The 17,834-nt window shown below is 41.7% G+C and overlaps 2 protein-coding genes across 2 annotated transcripts in view; one reads left to right on the top strand and one right to left on the bottom strand.

Moving 5' to 3' along the window:
• The window catches only part of LOC310685552 (uncharacterized protein), a 945,613-nt gene that overhangs the window by 393,432 nt on the left and 534,347 nt on the right, over positions 1 to 17,834 (top strand). The gene's annotated exons all lie outside the window — the stretch shown is intronic.
• Positions 6,139 to 17,834, bottom strand: part of KCTD8 (potassium channel tetramerization domain containing 8) — a 44,226-nt gene continuing 32,530 nt past the window's right edge. Inside the window, exon 2 of the mRNA XM_083458387.1 lies at positions 6,139 to 8,068. Coding sequence (XP_083314513.1) covers positions 7,608 to 8,068 — 461 coding nt within the window. The 3' untranslated portion in view covers positions 6,139 to 7,607. The remainder of the gene's footprint in view (positions 8,069 to 17,834) is intronic.

Genomic DNA, 17,834 nt, shown 5'->3' on the forward strand with positions numbered 1-17,834 from the left:
ATATAATTTAAATTCCAGATCAGTGTTTCTGCGAAACAATCATTTGCTCTTTTAGAAAAATTGATTGTTTGTGGTTTCCCCCGTGTCTGTGTCATTTTCATTTTGCATTCTGGTTATTCCAATACACAGCACTAGCTGGGCAATTCTTCACTGATACTGTTATCTGAATCTAAAATATAATTAATTACTTGATGTTAAAGAGAGAGAGAGAGGAAATGGGCACTTTCAGACAGTTCCTTGTTGCCTAACTTAATAGGAAATATGAAAGCTGAGATAGTTTTCCATGCTGAAATAATTGCATGTGTCAAAGAAATGACTGGCAAAAGCATATTTAATGCTGGATTTAAAAAAAATACTGACAAAAAGACTTTATACAAGGAAAAGTTATTTCTCTCCCTTTTAATAATAAACCTGATTCTCAAAGCACTACTACCGTCACAGAAATGAAAACAATTTTGCACCCATGGAGGCCTCATTTGACTCGGTTTGGGGCCGTCATGAACGCCTGAATTCTCTGTTTGCTGCTATGAACGGCAGGCATCTTGGGCAGCCTCCCAAGTTGCACATCTTCTTGTAAGGGCTCCGCAATCAAACTTTAATGTAATAACTTTTGTCTGGCGATAAAACACACCCAGAGTCTTTCTCCTTAGGATGCAAGGTACAGGAAAAAAATCCAAGCTTGGGTTAGCTTCAATGGGATTTGCAAACCAATGAGCAATACTTTCAAAAAATTATATATATATTTATCTTTAAATGTTTTAGAAATACAGTGGTACCTCAGGTTACATACGCTTCAGGTTACAGACTCTGCTAACCCAGAAATATTACCTCGGGTTAAGAACTTTGCTTCAGGATAAGAACAGAAATTGTGTTCCAGTGGCACAGCAGCAGCAGGAGGCCCCATTAGCTAAAGTGGTGCTTCAGGTTAAGAACAGTTTCAGGTTAAGAACGGACCTCCGGAATGAATTAAGTACTTAACCCGAGGCACCACTGTACTGTAAACACTTTGAAGAGGTCTCCACACAAATTTGAGTTTTGGGCCAGAGTGCGCGCACACAAACACAAATGGAAACACTCACAATTAGCATTTCCAGCCTTCCTTGCCCCACTGCTGGTGTAGGGGGCCTTTATTTTGTACAGATTATTCTGGGGAAAGTAAAAGTCAGCAATTCTCCTCGCAGTCCTACTCTGGCACCCGGCCAGGGATGGCTGGAAATGCTGAATTAACTTTGTACAATTATCCTGCGCAAAGGATCAGGTCTGGTGGTGCTATGGGTTAAACCACAGAGCCTAGGACTTGCCGATCAAAAAGTCGGCGGTTCGAATCCCCGCGACGGGGTGAGCTCCCGTTGCTCGGTCCCAGCTCCTGCCAACCTAGCAGTTCAAAAGCCTGTCAAAGTGCAAGTAGATAAATAGGTACTGCTCCGGCGGGAAGGTAAACGGCGTTTCCGTGTGCTGCTCTGATTCACCAGAAGCGGCTTAGTCATGCTGGCCACATGACCCGGAAGCTGTACGCCGGCTCCCTCGGCCAATAAAGCGAGATGAGCGCCGCAGCCCCAGAGTCGGCCACGACTGGACCTAATGGTCAGGGATCCCTTTACCTTTTACCACTTAAGTAGTGAGGTGGGAAGAAAGGCTGCACTTCACTCTTAAAGAGCAGGTAGACTTTATCTCCAAACGTAGCACTCTGGTGCTTAACACAAATATTGGAGCTAGAAAATCCCTCAGGTAGAGCAGTTTACCTCCCAATCAGATTGTGAGATTAGGTTATCGGGGAGGAGGGTTGGTTGACTCAGTTGAACTGGAATTTATCTGCTTTTGATATTTTTCAAATGCGTTTTTTAATTACATTTCCCCAAACGTTAAGAAAACAAAAACATGCGGCTCAAGTACCCCATATCTGCATCTCAAAAGAGCAAATGAGTGAGTCTTTCCCTCACCCATCTCACCTGACTAGTGGGTAGAAGAACAATAGCCAGAGCTGTTGTGTGAGGGAGATGAAAGCTAGCGAGACATGTCTTGTTCTGTGCTGAACCTAAGATGGACTTTGGGGCTTCTCTGAAAACCTAATGGAGAAGCAGGATCTTTTGAGGTGTTCATGTTGTTGGGGTTCCACAGGGCTTTGTGTTGTCCCAGATGCTACTCAATATCTACATGAAACCACTAGGAGAAGTAATTTAAGAGTCTGGGCTGGGGCGTTGCCAATGGGTGGATGGATGACACTCAGTTCTACCTTTCATTTTCATCTTTGGGTTCCAAGAAGGCTGCTGAAGATCTGAATCAATGCCCAAAGGCAGTTCTGGGATGGACGAGAACAAACAGAAGTTTAATCTGAGCAAGTCGAGAGGAAATTGCCAGCTTGGAGAACTGCTATCAGTCTTGAGTAGGCAGTTCTGCATAAACATCATATCTGCCTATTGGGCAACTGAGGGTCAAATGTATACAAGAAGAACAAAAAATGTGCAATATCAGGTCTCCCCACTACACAGACCTGGTAGGAATTCAAACGCAGGAGATTGCCTTTTAGAGAAAGAAAGCGTCAATTGACTTTCTGTGACGTAATAGTGTTTCCTTGACAGATTTCTGCAGTCTCCCTTAGATGATCTCCTATGGTCTTCAATCTTGACCAGGGGTCAGCAAACCTTTTCAGCAGGGGGCTGGTCCACTGTCCCTCAGACCTTGTGGGGAGCTGGACTATATTTTGAAAAAATAATAATAATGAATGAATTCCTATGCCCCACAAATAATCCAGAGATGCATTTTAAATAAAAGGACACATTCTACTCATGTAAAAACACGCTGATTCCCGGACCGTCTGCAGGCCGGATTTAAAAGGCGATTGGGCCAGATCCACCCCCTGCACTTAGTTTGCTTACCCATGATCTTGACTTTGGAACATAATGGCTTGTTATCTGACCATCTAAAATTATCCAGATTTTAGCAATCCTTTATCATAGACCAAAGAGAGCATAACTTATTTTCAACGTGGACAGACAGTAACTGGTTGTCTTAAAGTGCACTCATTTGGTGTTTCCTTGACAAATGCTATTAATGACAGCTGGGGTTGTGTGTGTGTGTGAATGTGCATCAGGTACTCTCTTAGTAATAGCTCTTCAATACATGCAAGCAATAAGGACGCAGGTGGTGCTGTGGTCTAAACCATAGAGCCTAGGGCTTGCCAATTGGAAGGTTGGCGGTTTGAATCCCTGCAATGGGGTGAGCTCCCGTTGCTTGGTCCCTGCTCCTGCCAACCTAGCAGTTCGAAAGCATGTCAAAGTGCAAGTTGATAAATAGGTACCACTCCGGCAGGAAGGTAAATGGCGTTTCCATGTGCTGCTCTGGTTTTGCCAGAAGTGGCTTAGTCATGCTGGCCACATGACCCGGAAAAACAAACGTTGGCTCCCTCGGGCAGTAAAGCGAGATGAGCTCCGCAACCCCAGAGTCGTTCGCGACTGGACTTAACTGTCAGGGGTCCTTTACCTTTACATGCAAGCAATATCTTTTAATGAACAGACAGGTATTATACAGTACTGGGCAAATTTTATTTTTTGCATTTACATTCCTCCATGGTTTTCAGCCTCATTTTATCCTTATGACAAGACTGTTAGGTAGGTTAAGCTGAGGCTGGCGCAGAGTAAAAGCACAGATACATCCCATAACAAACAATAAATTTATAATATAAGTACTGTGTTTGTGGTCGCAGGTCACCAGGAAAGAAAACGTCTGTTGCAATGGGTGCAGACTTTGCCTTCAAAGTATGCTCAGTATTGTATGACCTATTTGGGGCTTTATGCCTGTTAGGAGGCATTTTTTAAAATGCTGCATCCCATAGACTGTGCTTCCCTTGTGCCACGTTGCAATGGGTTAAGCTGCTGGAAGTCAGTAGCCATTATAAAGGTAATTTAAGCTGGGAAACAGTGATGGCAACACATTATGAACCAATAATGGGATACTAATGTCCTGAGCAGACTCTTGCTGTTCATTGAGATAAAAAGATGCAAGTTTCAAAACCCAACCCTTAATTATATAGATGATTTTCTGACTCGGAGCTTACCATGCTGTCAACATTGGCAAGAGCTGGGCACTGCTTCCCTGAGCATTGGGGGACTTGGGTGTCTTCACTGCAAGCAACAAAAGCAGGGCTTTCACATCAAACAGCATTTTTGTGGGTGTGAATTTTAGCGCAAAGCAAATCCGGTGAAAATGGGTTTTTTAAAGACCTCAGCAAACCCTCATGGGGCAAGTTTCATCTTCTGATGCAGAGCGATGGCTTACTATTTGGCAGCATTCGCTGCCGAAATGAACGAAACACCCTAGTTTCATCTGGACAAGAAAACCAGCTGAAAGAGACATGTGTGGCGTTTTGGAAGCAGTCTGTTGGCTTGCTGTTTGAAATTCCTCCATGACACGATTGGATGCCAGAGACTTCCATAAATATCCCAGTGGTTAGGAAATGATGTAGGAGCATAAGGCTCAGAGCAATAGATAAGACTGCTAGGAAGGAGAAAAGATTAGCAGATCAAGCATTGCTACTTCAGAGGACCTACAGGTATACAGATTGATGGATTGCAATATAGTTTGATACAGAGGCAGGCTTTTCATCTCCTTTTGGTAACATTAAGTGTGTGGAGAGGTTTTAATAAGGCAAACATACATTTCTGTGATGAAAATTGTAAGTGTGTGTATTTATTTATTTTCAGGGTGGTACCAGAAATGCTTCCATATTCTGCAGAATGCTATGACTCTGCCCTTGGAGAACACACACTTGTTACCTGCTGCTTCTTAGCTTCTGGGTGCTGGTTGTCACCTTTAAAGGCTGGATTCCTTGCATATCTTAGGGCAGAAATGGGAACCTGTAACCCTCCAGAATTTGATGGACTGCTGCCCCCCATAACCCTTGACCATTTATGGGTGGGACTCCAATACAACCAAGAGTTGTGCATGATTCCCACTCCTACCTTCCAGAATGCTACTTCCTGCACATCTTTTCCCAAGTCCTGAGAGAAAGCTCCTCATCTGAGGTGACAGATATTGGTTTGAACACAGAGTATAATCCTGTTCTGTGGTGTCCCTCCCCCAGAGCTGCTTGCCAAGACTGTTTGCCAGTTTTCTTTCTGCTGCCAAGAAGAAACATTTCTATATGCAAAGCATCTTCATTGTGCTATTTTCGTAGATGTCTCTTTAGTTGTTTTCTCGTAGCTTTATATCACATTCTTTGGGTTTTTAATATGCTGAAAAGTCACTTTTTGAGAACTTATTTTAGTGGAAAAGCTACTAATATATATATTTATTAAATGAACTGTCCACTTTAAAGAATCATCCCATGAAAGCTTAGAAAAATGGGAAGGGGAGAGAAAATTAACTGCATGCTTCATTTTTCATTGCTTTCTTCCGTTTTCTACGATGGGGTGCTTTGAGAATTTTGTTTTCCTAGTGACTGAACAGCCACACAAAGTTGGAGGAAGAAATGCCTCGAGGAAAAAGTACTTACCGCAATGGAGGTTGGGCATCATGGTCACCCTCCCATTATGTCAATCTCAGCATCCATCTCACTGATCACTGATGGTTCTTTGGACTAGCAGCCATTTGCATTGTGATCACCACTAGCTCCAGGTGGGTTGTGAGGTTGTGCCCAACACTAACAAAAAACCAAAACCTTCTGCCTTAAAAGAGGCATGAGGGAAGCTGCTCCACCATCCTTATTCTCACACTGCAAAGACCTATTTTCCACCATCCTGTGCCCACTTGCCTACACACACACACACACACACACATACACACTTCAATCACATTCATCTTAACAAATGAGGAGCTTTTTCTACGTAAAGTTTTCCTTCCCTTCACCTTATGTAGAAAGGTGGTGCAAAAATATCAGAAGTCAATGAATAAAATGAATAGGCTAGTTCACACATCATAGTGGACCCACCCAACCAACTTGAGACCAAACAAGACCACCAGCATGCAGCTAGCCCCTGCTCGTGATTTCTAGCACCTCTATGTAGATAGGGTCCTGCATACTCAGTCCCTGGAAATCACACAAACAACACTGAGCAACAAACATGTTCCTGAAATAAGCACATGGGAGTCACTGTGATGTGTGAACTGACCCAAATAGAAACAGCGCGCTTTGAAACCAATTTATTCAGTGAATGAATTGAGCTACAATATTTGAATGCCTGAAGATTATTCAGTATAGACCTGGGGCACCAAGCAACCCTTACAGATGTGATCCACTTTGTCAAATTAGCCGAGATGCTGTTACTACTGTAAAGAAAAGCATCAGACAAAAGAAGACAAATTGCTGGTATATATAAAAATCTAATACTCAACAATATTTCACAAGTCTCTGCAAATTCTTCATTCATCTCAAGCATGCCTGCTTTTGATCAGATTATTTTTGTGTCATTATGGATGAATATTAGCTTTTGTGTACTGGGAAAATAGTTCCTTTGGTCTGGTGTACCTTGTTAACGACATCTTAAATTTAGTATTTTAACAGTAATTTCACAACAGTTGTCAGAAGTATTATTTTCCTTGTCAACTCAAATTCTCATTGTGTGCTCTTGGTTGAGATTTTATCGCTACTGTACTGAGCAGTAATCAATAACATTGTTTTTCCCCCATCACGTTGAATCTCTATTGAACATTTTAATTAAAACTCACATACCCCAAGCATTATTCATTTTCAGCTGAAATGTGTTACTTGCAATTTGGAAGCAGAGTAGGAACATAATGAGAACACTGCAAAAACTCTCCTTAAAATTATTTGAAGATGCAGACAAAAGACTAATAATAACATAAGAGTAATAAATCAAAAAAATCTTAACAGTAGGCCCCTTTTAATAAATATGTTTAGGTTTTTTTTTATTTTTCCAGCTTTGTTGGCTAACATGAAAACAGAAACTTTTCAGACCATGAAACCAGTTTTCACAATCTGGTTTTGCATTTCACAGAAATAGTCCTGACAAACATTAATAGATGAGTGTTGGTGCAATCATAGAACAGTATAAGGCATATTTACACCATCCTTACAAAACGAACACACAGCCACACACAAATCCTCACAAAGTTCAATTCCGAAGACATTTTACATTGATCGTCTTGGCATTGAACAAAATATTTATCCAAGCAGACAAACCTCTTGCTCTTTTGTGATCTACTTGTCAACTATTGTGCTCATGCAAAATAGACATTTGCTTTATTGCATTAACATTTTAAATAGTGTTCATGTTTAATTCTGTTATCATAAGCCCCATTCTTCTTCATCCAGTGGAATTTTGTATCACTGCTATTGTGGATGATGAATGCTCTCATGATATATTTCTTTCACAAATGAGAAGTTTGAAAACCAAAATTTCCTGATCATGCACGTTTTAAACTATTATAAAAGAATCCATAATGCTTTAGTTTCGTTTTATTACTTCCTTTTTGAAAAAGGAAAGGGGGGAAAAAGGTCAACCCATGTCCTACCCAACATCCAGTTCACAGAAAGAAATAAGCAGCAGGAATCACTCCAATGAGTAGATCAAAAAGAACAACATCAGTAGAAACTGGCAACTTAATATACATCAAATGCACCACCGACAAGTCATAAAATACTGAAAAAACTATAGCCCATATTTTTGTAACAGTTCAGATTGCCATGGGCGTTTCCGTTCAGGGAAATAATCCGGAATATGGATTTGTTTAAAATCCTGAATACACTTTTTCATCTCTTCTTCAACACTTAGCTTCTCACATACCTTCCTTTTGGACAGGTTTGTTTCTCTGGACTTGCTAATGAGTGTCTGAAAAAGTTCGCTGTTCCTGCGTTTGTCTGGTGGAGGCATCCACTGTGCCCCGCCTTTCTTAGAGGGCCGATCCAACGTTAGAGTATTTGGCTGGTGCCCTGTAGACTGCTGAGTGCTGGCAGCGTTTTCTTGGGGAGTGCTGGCCTCAGAGTGGCTGTCGCAACTAGAGGTGGACAACTCATTGCAGGACGTCCCACTCTCACTTCCTTTGTCTGCAACTTTTTCGTGCTTCTTATCTTCGTGGTCTTGTTTGGGAGACACTGTCCTCTGTGGTGGTCCTAATAAAAGGAGAGGGGGAGAGAAAGTATGAGTAGGCAATGAATTAACTAAATAAACAATCCATAAACAATAGGACTGTGTACAGACTGATTTGTGTTTTCTTACTGTGAGCTAACTTGTAGGGCTTGTTGGGCCAAAAAGAAGGGTGAAGATTTAGGGGGGAAACCATACTCCTTAATGTTACATTGAGTGGCATTCACAGTATACCCACTGAAATTAATGGACGTAACTCAGCCTGTTGATTAATTTCGATTTGTCTACTCTGGGTAAAATTTAACGTTGACTGCCCATTATATATTAAAAAATTTCCTTGCCTTTAGCCAAAGAGTTCAGAGTGAACACAGTTCTCCTTCCAATCAGGGCTTTTTCCCCAGCCGGAAATCACCGGAACAGAGTTCTGGCACCTCTCAGGTGGGCGCCATTGCCATTATAAGAGAACAAGGGAGGTGTTCATGGTGAGTTCTTACACCTCTTTTTCTAGAAAAATAGCACTGCTCCCAATGTTATTTTTATAGCAACTCTCAAAGTGGTTAATCACCCAGTGAGCACTGTGACTGTGAGGCTTTGAATACTCATTTCTCTGATCCTTCCTTGAACTAATGCCTCTCTCTGGTAACAGTCCTACAGGTCAGCACTCCGTGCATCAAGGCCCCTTTGGCTCTGAATTTAGGCCTGAAGTCAGAATGAAATGGGTCCAGATAATCCCTTTCCTCCAACAATATCTGAAGCCAACCACTGGGGCTGTGCGATAAGTCACCATCTTGTTGATTACCGCTATTGAAATAGCATCGTTATATACCAGTGAACAAAAGGTGAAAACTTGACAGCTTCCCAGGGGGTAGCTCAGCTGAACTGATACTTCACAGATAATTTGCAGATAATTTGCAGGCACTGTATCGACAGCTTTGTTTGCTCTCTCCCTCCTCCCTCCTAACCAATAAGAAATGATGATAAGCCCTCACACAAACCAGCAAACTCTTTCTGTTTCACCAGTATCTTTCCACTTAGAGCCTGCTAACAATCCAGGTGGATAGACAAGCAAAGTAAATTAAACAAATAATGTAAACAAAGAACTGGAAAGCACTTCTTTCTTCCCTTACACACTCCCCCATCAGTGAAAAAAAGAGGGGGAAGAGGTTTTGTTTTTATTTTCTGGTGGTGTTTATGTTGTTTGTTCCCCCTAAATAGCTTTCCTCCATATCAAAAAGGAAGGATTGGTGGGTTGGTTGGTTGATTTATTTGAGACACCCCCAGGCACCCCCAAACTCGGCCCTCCAGATGTTTTTGGGACTACAACTCCCATCATCCCTAGCTAACAGGACCAGTGGTCAAGGATGATGGAAACTGTAGACCCAAAACATCTGGAGGGCTGAGTTTGGGGATGCCTGGACCATCTTTGCGCTTGCTTCCCCTTGCTCCCTCCCTTTGATAGAAAGGGAGAGAGAGCTTTGCTGAGGAGGGGTGGGAATGGAGGTGACAAGACTTGCTGGCTACCTTATGCTGAAATGGGAGGTTGGGTACCAAGTGAGAATGATGGGGAGGGTGTTTTTCAGTAAGCAGTGCAAGCAAATGCATGTATACTCACAAGAAAGCCCTACTAAATTCAGTGAGGCTCAAAAGAGCCCAGTTTCTTCCCTCTCCCTGCCTCAGCCTGTGCAGAAGCATCATAAGGAAGAACATTCCAGGAACTGGGAGGGCTACGCATGCTTTCTGTATTCCCAGCCAGTCTGCCTTCTCTGTAGGAGAAGTGCAGAGCTGCTTCGATCTAGATCTTGAGCAACTTGAGAAACACAGAGGGGGAGAACTGGATGGGGACATGGGAGGTCAGTACAGACCTCCTGTTACCTGCCAGGTGATACGACTGGAGAGTGGGAAGAAGTGTCAGTCCATGGAGCCCTATGGGGATCCCTCCATAAATCCTTCTACAGGGAACGAGGGTGTCCTAAATACCTGGAGTTCGCTACAACTTTTGAAACTTGTTCAGCTCTGGATGAACATGCAGGGGTTTCCACTCGGAAGGCATATGACTGAAAGAGGACTGCACAGAATAACTGGGAGTTGTAAGAGAAACCTCAAAGTAACCCTTTCTATAATGTAGGTCATAAGACAAATGTTGCTGTAGTGATAATTAGCTCTTTAATAGGTTTGAGAACAAAAACAAAGCGAAACTGAGAAAACCAAACATAGTGATGAGTCTGTCCAGGGCTAACAAAGGCAAAATACTGTCTTGATTTATTTCATTAGGTTTGACTACAAATAATGTTAAGTGGGCAACAACAACAAAAAGGCTGTTTCTCAGAATAATTACAGTTCTCTGGTGGTATTAGCATTGGTGGTGGTGCCATCTCACTTCCTTGAGTGGAAAACAGATGACTTTCATAATTAGATTTGGCAGTTTTGTGTAAATGCTAAAGTTTTCCAGGCATATGATTATGTTCTTGGGACTGTGATCATTTTAAAATGAGGGCCAGCTGTGTGATTGTAGTTGAAACTGGAAGATGCCTTTGATTTTAAATTCCTTTATCTACTTGGGGATAAAAGGATTTTGCTGTGTAGAATTATGTTGTGGTGAGTGCAATTCCCATAAGGGAAATTACCCTTTAATAGCATTGAGCTCAATGGTGTGTGACTGGTTATGTAGTGACTTGAAATGAATGAAGCCATTTATCATTCAGAACAGGACTCCATGTCTCTAAGTGATAAGCCATTCATCTAAAGCAATGCTTCCAAACTTCTGGGAATCGTGGATTCTTCCTGATTTAACAAGGGAACTGAGCTAGACTGACCCACACAACTTTTATAATAAGTGAGAGGGATTTCCCAGTTGTGGTGCAGTGATTACAGTTTTAGACTTATACTTGAGAGACCAGGGACCTTTCCAGACTGGTGTTTTATTGTGGATGTACAGTATTCTGCCACAATAATATTGCATTTGTGGTGGCTTTATTCTGCTTTAGTACTTTCTGTGATGCTTCCCAATGCTACTGCATTATTGCTCTCTGGAGGGGCTCTAAAACAATAAAAGCAGGACAAAAATAAATCAGAACATTTGTGACATAAAAAGTTACGGAATTTCAACAGGAAATTTCAGGATATGAACTAATTGGGCATGAAGCTGTGTGACCGCACCAAAACCGTTGCAGGCCCAAAAGGTAGGATCAAATATGACCGCACTAATAGTATTATAAGCAGAAATCATCACAAATGTCAGGTGGACGGGAATGTCTGTAGGAGCCCTAGAGTTCAAATCATCACTCAGCCACAAAGGTTAGTGTTAAGTTGTGGGCAAACATATCAGACGACACAGCGATTATTCAAACAGCTCTTGTTTATTCAAAGGCCAGAACAGAACTGAACTGAAGAGCTCAGTCAGCCTGCTTATATAGAGCTCCAAAACAACGTAACTGTAGCAACTTTCTAAAACTATCCAATCACTGAACGTCACTTTCGATCCTTCATTTGCATACAAACTATCCAATCACCGAACGTCACTTTCGATCCTTCATTTGCATAACTATCTACAGTATCCCCCTGTTGGCCCAGGGTGAGAACTTCAGTACATAACAGTTACTGCATGAGCTTCATTCAGCCTCAACCACTAAAATGCCTCACAGGGTTCTGAAGGGCAAGGAGAATAATGTACGTGACCCTGAGCTCTTTGGAGGAAGAGATAAAAAATATAATAAATAAGCACTCCTTTTTGGCATTCCGCATGGTGGTCATCACCAATCTTGGTTACAAATCAAATGAAGTATGTTCCCAATTTGAAGAACACAGCTTTAAATCAGGCTTTAATCCATCAGCTCACCCCCATTTACTGTATCATAGCTCTGCTGCGCGTAATATAAACCCTGTTCACATTATATATGTGGAGATTTCAGTGCCTGGGTATAAGAGTAGAATCATGAATGCTATCACTACCCCCAACTGCGGCACCAAAGGTCTGAACAAAACTCATATCCATACAGCAGGCTCCTAGACACCAGGGTCATTAATACTGTAATATCAGGAAGTAAAATCTACCATGCCTTTTGGAGTATTGCTTGTCTCTCTGTCTGATCTCTATGCATTTGGGCACCTCTTGTGATATCATAAACAATTTTTGCATGTTGGCTTCTGAGATGAAGGAGCAGGTTCCTGTCTATGTTTGGATACTATTGGACACCATTCTGAATCAAAATGGTGGGTTGAACCTTTCAAAACTGCATGGATTTTAACCACTGTTTTCAAAACCTGCACTTTTTTTTTTGTAGAATTCCTGAGAAACGCCAGACACTTTCTGCTAGTAGTAGAAGTAAAGAATGCTAAGAGAAAATAGGATCGTTGTGTGTGTTTGTTTTTTTAAAAGATACTAAGCCATTATATTGTGCTGTGGCAAATAAAGAGAAGGGAAACTGAGCTGAAATTGTGAAGTTGAAGGAGCAATTGAGCTAGTAAATATAAATGTGGACCTGAGTGATTTGACTTGGGCACACCTGGTCAAAGAAGTTAATGCTCTACTGTGGGCTCAAAATGAAGGGCTAAGCACAGCTATCGCTGGCAAGTTTTGAGAGGGTGTTTTGCACAGCAGCAGTTCTGAATAACCTTGTAAATAAATCTCTATTGCTTTCAGCATAAGACACCACCTTTGCTCCTGAATTTCTCCTCTCCCTACCTACACAACAGCACCCACCTATTGACACAACTTAACACCATAAGAATTCAATAGAAACTCTTACTATGGAGAAAAATCCCTAGTTTCTCTTTACTTCCTTATTTATCAGTTTTCCAGATAGGAGCCCGGTCCAAGGATTGGAGCACACATTAGAGCCCCTGTAGAGACATTGCCGCTGGAAACTATCTCTCCGTGGTGACTGATCACCACCCAGGCCATCGTGTTCAGAAGCATTTACTGCATGGCAGCCAACCATCATTTCATGTGTCTCCAAACTCTCATTCCACATTCCTCGCAGCTGCTCACTCATGGCAAACTCAAAAGCAGATCCACTGCCTTGAGGGGAGGGGATGGAAGAGGGCTTGGACTTGCAACCTAAATGGCAGAATAAAGCTCTTTTCAGCCAATGGACTAGCTCCAGAGGGCACGGGCAATATTCGTTGTGTGATGTCTCTTCCAACATCACAGGGAGCAAGCAAATACCCTTTGGCTGTCCCAGAACAAAACTATTAAGTGGAGAACTAAACAGGAATGTGATCCTGACAGTGTTAGCTCCCCCCCCCCCGCCCGCCCCACTCAAGATGTAGCCTAGAAAACACACCCTTAGAGACACATTCTAGTTGATTTAACAGCAGCATGCTCAAGTGAGCCACATTAAGCTCAATATGGGGCACATTTCATATTGAACATGAGCACTGCACACATAATCAGATATAAATAAGGGTGGGGTGGGGTAGGAACTAGTTCAGCCTGAGGTGCAGTCACTCAGCACCTGAAAACACATTTGTGTCAAAATAATAAATTTTCTGGGGGTTTTTTTTAATAAAAAAAGGATTTGTGAATGTTTGTTTTCCCATGAGCTGGGGAAAAAAAATCAGATTTATAATTGTGCATGAGAAGGCACAGATATAGCATTATTTACAGTAGCAGATTCCATGGGCATTGGATGAAAATAACATGCAAAAACAGGGGAAGCAGCGGAAATCCAATCCTTAAAGAACACAGCACATTCCAATAGAACTTGTATATGAGTATCTCAGATCTTCATACACAAAGAGAACCAGGGTTTTTTTTTTCCTCCAACGACCACATTTAATCTTTCTACTAATGAAAACAGATTGAATGGTTATTGCTACTGCTTTAATTATCCCAAGCAAATTGGACTAAAAGAAACAGGCAAAAACTGACTTCACTCTAGTTTTGTTCAGTCCGATTCCATTTACTTGGCCTAATTTTCCTCTCACAGCTTGGACAGTCACATTGGAGGTCAGGCCAGTGAAAGTTATAATTGCCTGGGAATATTGCCACAGATATACTGCCAGGGCAGTAAAGCAGCACTCCTCAGCTGAGTACTTCTAAGCAGCCATTTAAAATTAATGGAAACTCATTCAGGAAAATATTCCTTCTTCTCGAAAGGATCTTCATTCCATCCATTTGGGTATTTTTCCCCCCTTCCTTTTTAAGTTTTAGCTCTACGATAAACTGAAAATCCTAAAACAGCCTGAATATGTAAACAATTGTCATTGAGAAAAAGTAATCTTATCTTGATTTTAAAATAATGAAGAATACTGGTGTTGCCATAAGGTACAGAGATATCAAGAATATATGTATTTTTAACCACTTGTGGAGAGAAGCTGACTATAAAGACAACAACCCTGATTCAGAAAGGACAGTTGAATGGCTCACTCCATAAGTGCATCATGTTGCTGCTACCGACATGTTCTCCATGCTCAGTCTCAAGTCTACTCTTGAGTAAACCAAGGACCATGCCATTGTGAGGTCTCTTGTGCTTTTCTTGTGGTCTGATTGAAAGAAGGAAGTTTGTCTACTTTCTACTTCCTCCTTTCTACTTCCAGAATAATCTGTTCACCCTTAATTTTGATGTATTAGAGAGAAACAAAGTGGGTATTGTTATGTACAGATGTTCTCACCCTGGGCCAGCAGGGGGTTACTGTAGATAGTTTTCACTCAGGTCCACGTCAGTTATTTTAGGCGGGAAACCCTGGGTTGTTGTTGCTACAGTATTGACAGCCGGCTTCTATAAAAGCAGGCCGGTTGAGCTGTTTGCTGTTCAGTCTGTTCAGCTTACAATAAAGAGCTGCTCTGGAGAAATCACTGTGTCGTCGGATATGTTCGATGGATAGGTATCATCATTAGCATACTAATAACACTGGGTTTTTTAATCACCGAATGGCCACTCACACTGGATTCATAGAAGTTCTTCACAGTTTCAGATATGTTGTGCCAGCTATAGTAAAAGTCAAATGATCTTAATATTGCCATCTGTACTCATATAAACAAAGATGGAGTAGGCAATTAAAGCTGTTTCAAGTCCCAATTCTGATCTGGCCACACGAGTGATCACATAGTCAAATTATTTTGGGTCAGCATGACTGGAGACAACAATTAGTGCTGTATGCTTGAGTGATCCTCCATTGAAACAAAGGGGCAGACAGATACTGAAATACAGCACAATCAGGAAGAAGGATATGCTCAAACTCTCCTCATTGATATCTTGTTTTCTATATAGTGGAGCGCTGAGTAATATAACCCTTCACTTGTAATCTGAAGTGGTGCAGACCAGGGGCAATGTAGTCAGCCATTTGTGCAGTCTGGACCTAAATTATCATGCACTCAAATTAAGCAAAGTGTGTCCAGTTCTGGGCACCACAGTTCAAGAAGGAAACTGACAAACTGGAACATGTCCAGAGGAGGGCAACCAAAATGGTCAAAGGCCTGGAAACGATGCCTTATGAGGAACGGCTAAGGGAGCTGGGCATGTTTAGCCTGGAGAAGAGGAGGTTAAGGGGTGATATGATAGCCATGTTCAAATATATAAAAGGATGTCACATAGAGGAGGGAGAAAGGTTGTTTTCTGCTGCTCCAGAGAAGCAGACACGGAGCAATGGATCCAAACTACAAGAAAGAAGATTCCACCTAAACATTAGGAAGAACTTCCTGACAGTAAGAGCTGTTCGACAGTGGAATTTGCTGCCAAGGAGTGTGGTGGAGTCTCCTTCTTTGGAGGTCTTTAAGCAGAGGCTTGACAACCATATGTCAGGAGTGCTCTGATGGTGTTTCCTGCTTGGCAGGGGGTTGGACTCGATGGCCCTTGTGGTCTCTTCCAACTCTATGATTCTATGATTCTATGATGCTCACATAATGCAAACAAAACTTCTCTTATGCCACAAGACATTCTTTTACTGCACAACACATGTAAAATATAGACTGCTTAGCATTTACTAGACCTATATTTTAAATCTGGGATATCCAGAGTGGCATCTTTCAGATGGCTATTCTTGTCAGCCCCTCCATGCATGCCTAGTGGACAAGGATGAGGGGAGTTGTAGTCCAACAACGTCTGGAGGGAACCACATTGGCAAGCTCTGCCTTTAAATGGTTCACATGTCCAACATCTCGTTCTAAGGTTAATTATTCCTTCTTTTATGCATGCTTTCCCTGGCTCCTTGTTCCCCTCTCTCTCCAAACCACACACAAAAAAATTAAAATGCCAGAGAAACCTTTCTCTGTCCAATACAGTAAAGTGATTTAAAAAGCGAAGCTAACAGGATAATGAGATGAGGAACACAGTCTAATTGGCGATAAAACATCAATATCCCAATAAACGTGTACCAGAAGTCCATTTGATTTAATAGGCTCCCTCCCTCTCTCCCAGCCATAAATCAGGAAAGAGACAAATTGCAATGGAAATCATCTGACTGATGTGAAACAACCATATATTGCTGGAGGCAGGGTGAGGTTCTATCTCCAGAAGGTGTTAAACCCCAAGTCTCATCAGCACCAGTCAGCATGATTCCCAATTAATCAGTGAATAACACATTCAGAAGATATATGGGAAACATACTAAGCATCTTCATTTGATGGCATAGTTATATTTAATACTACGTGTGGTTATTTATTTAAACTGTCCAATTCTTATTAGTTCAATGATAATGTGAATTGAACTTTTAGATATGATTTCATAATAAGGCTTCTGGAAAACAATGTTAAATTGCTGTTGAAGAGAAACTGAACTCAAAAGTGGAAAATGAACTAATATATTAGATTGGTAATGTCCCAATATGAGCTGTTTTTCATGATACAGTAAGCCAAACTATGGCTTAGCGAGAACACAAAACATGTGGGCTGCTAAAGAGAAGCTGCTACAGGGCTTCTGCTTAACCTGGAAAGTACCTGGCTTAATCAGAGAGACTTTGGAGGGTCTGCCCAGGCTTGGCTCCAACGAGCCCCCAATACCAGTCATCCAGTAAGCAGCACATTTAGGAATACACTCTGAAATCTTTTTCGTTTAGTTGCAAGCTTCAAGCCACATCTTGAACTATCCTGCGCCTGATACCAGGCCAGGGAAAGGTTAGTCCAAAATGTGTGGATCCATCTTGAAGACCTGGCAGACCTTATTAGACTCATAGGCCAGAGGTTCTCCACTCCTACTTAGGTCCATCTATTGATTAAAGCTTGCAGCACCCATATTCTATTTCATTTATGCAGCCGACAGGGAATCAAATTGTTATATTTTGAAGCTTGTATGATATGACCTTGATTATGGGTACAGCTAAGTGTGTTAAAGGCCTTTAGCTACTGTAAAAGCTGAACAGCACACACAATGATGTTCACCCATTCGCTTAAACCTCTTTGGTACCACTTCCCCCACACTCAACAGTAAGTAGAAACAGGGACAAGTAGTGTATCATATTCCTTTGCTAAACTCTCATGAGTCCACAATATCACTGAGAACAAATTGCACTTTACAGTAGAAGTCAGGAGTGATTCAAACCACTCTTACTCTCTGCTGCTAGAAAGGTGTTAAAAGCATTTTAAAGAGGCAGTGCAGAATTCAGTAGATGGTAGACTGTCTCAAGACTAATCATAGGAAGCAGCTCTGTGCAACAAATAGCAGGAGAAGCAAAATGGAGCTTTACACTTATCTTCATTTCGGACTGATGAGAGCCTGGGGGGAAATGCCAGCCTCAAGAGTCATCAGAGCATTTTTATTTATGACAGACCCCACTATGAGTACAGGCAAATTGTATAAAGCCAGTCCAAACCAACTTCATATTAAGACAAGGAAATGCCTGTTGGAGCCTTACATT

Source organism: Podarcis tiliguerta (assembly GCF_965153285.1).
Source record: "Podarcis tiliguerta genome assembly, chromosome: 9".
Taxonomy (NCBI): domain Eukaryota; kingdom Metazoa; phylum Chordata; class Lepidosauria; order Squamata; family Lacertidae; genus Podarcis; species Podarcis tiliguerta.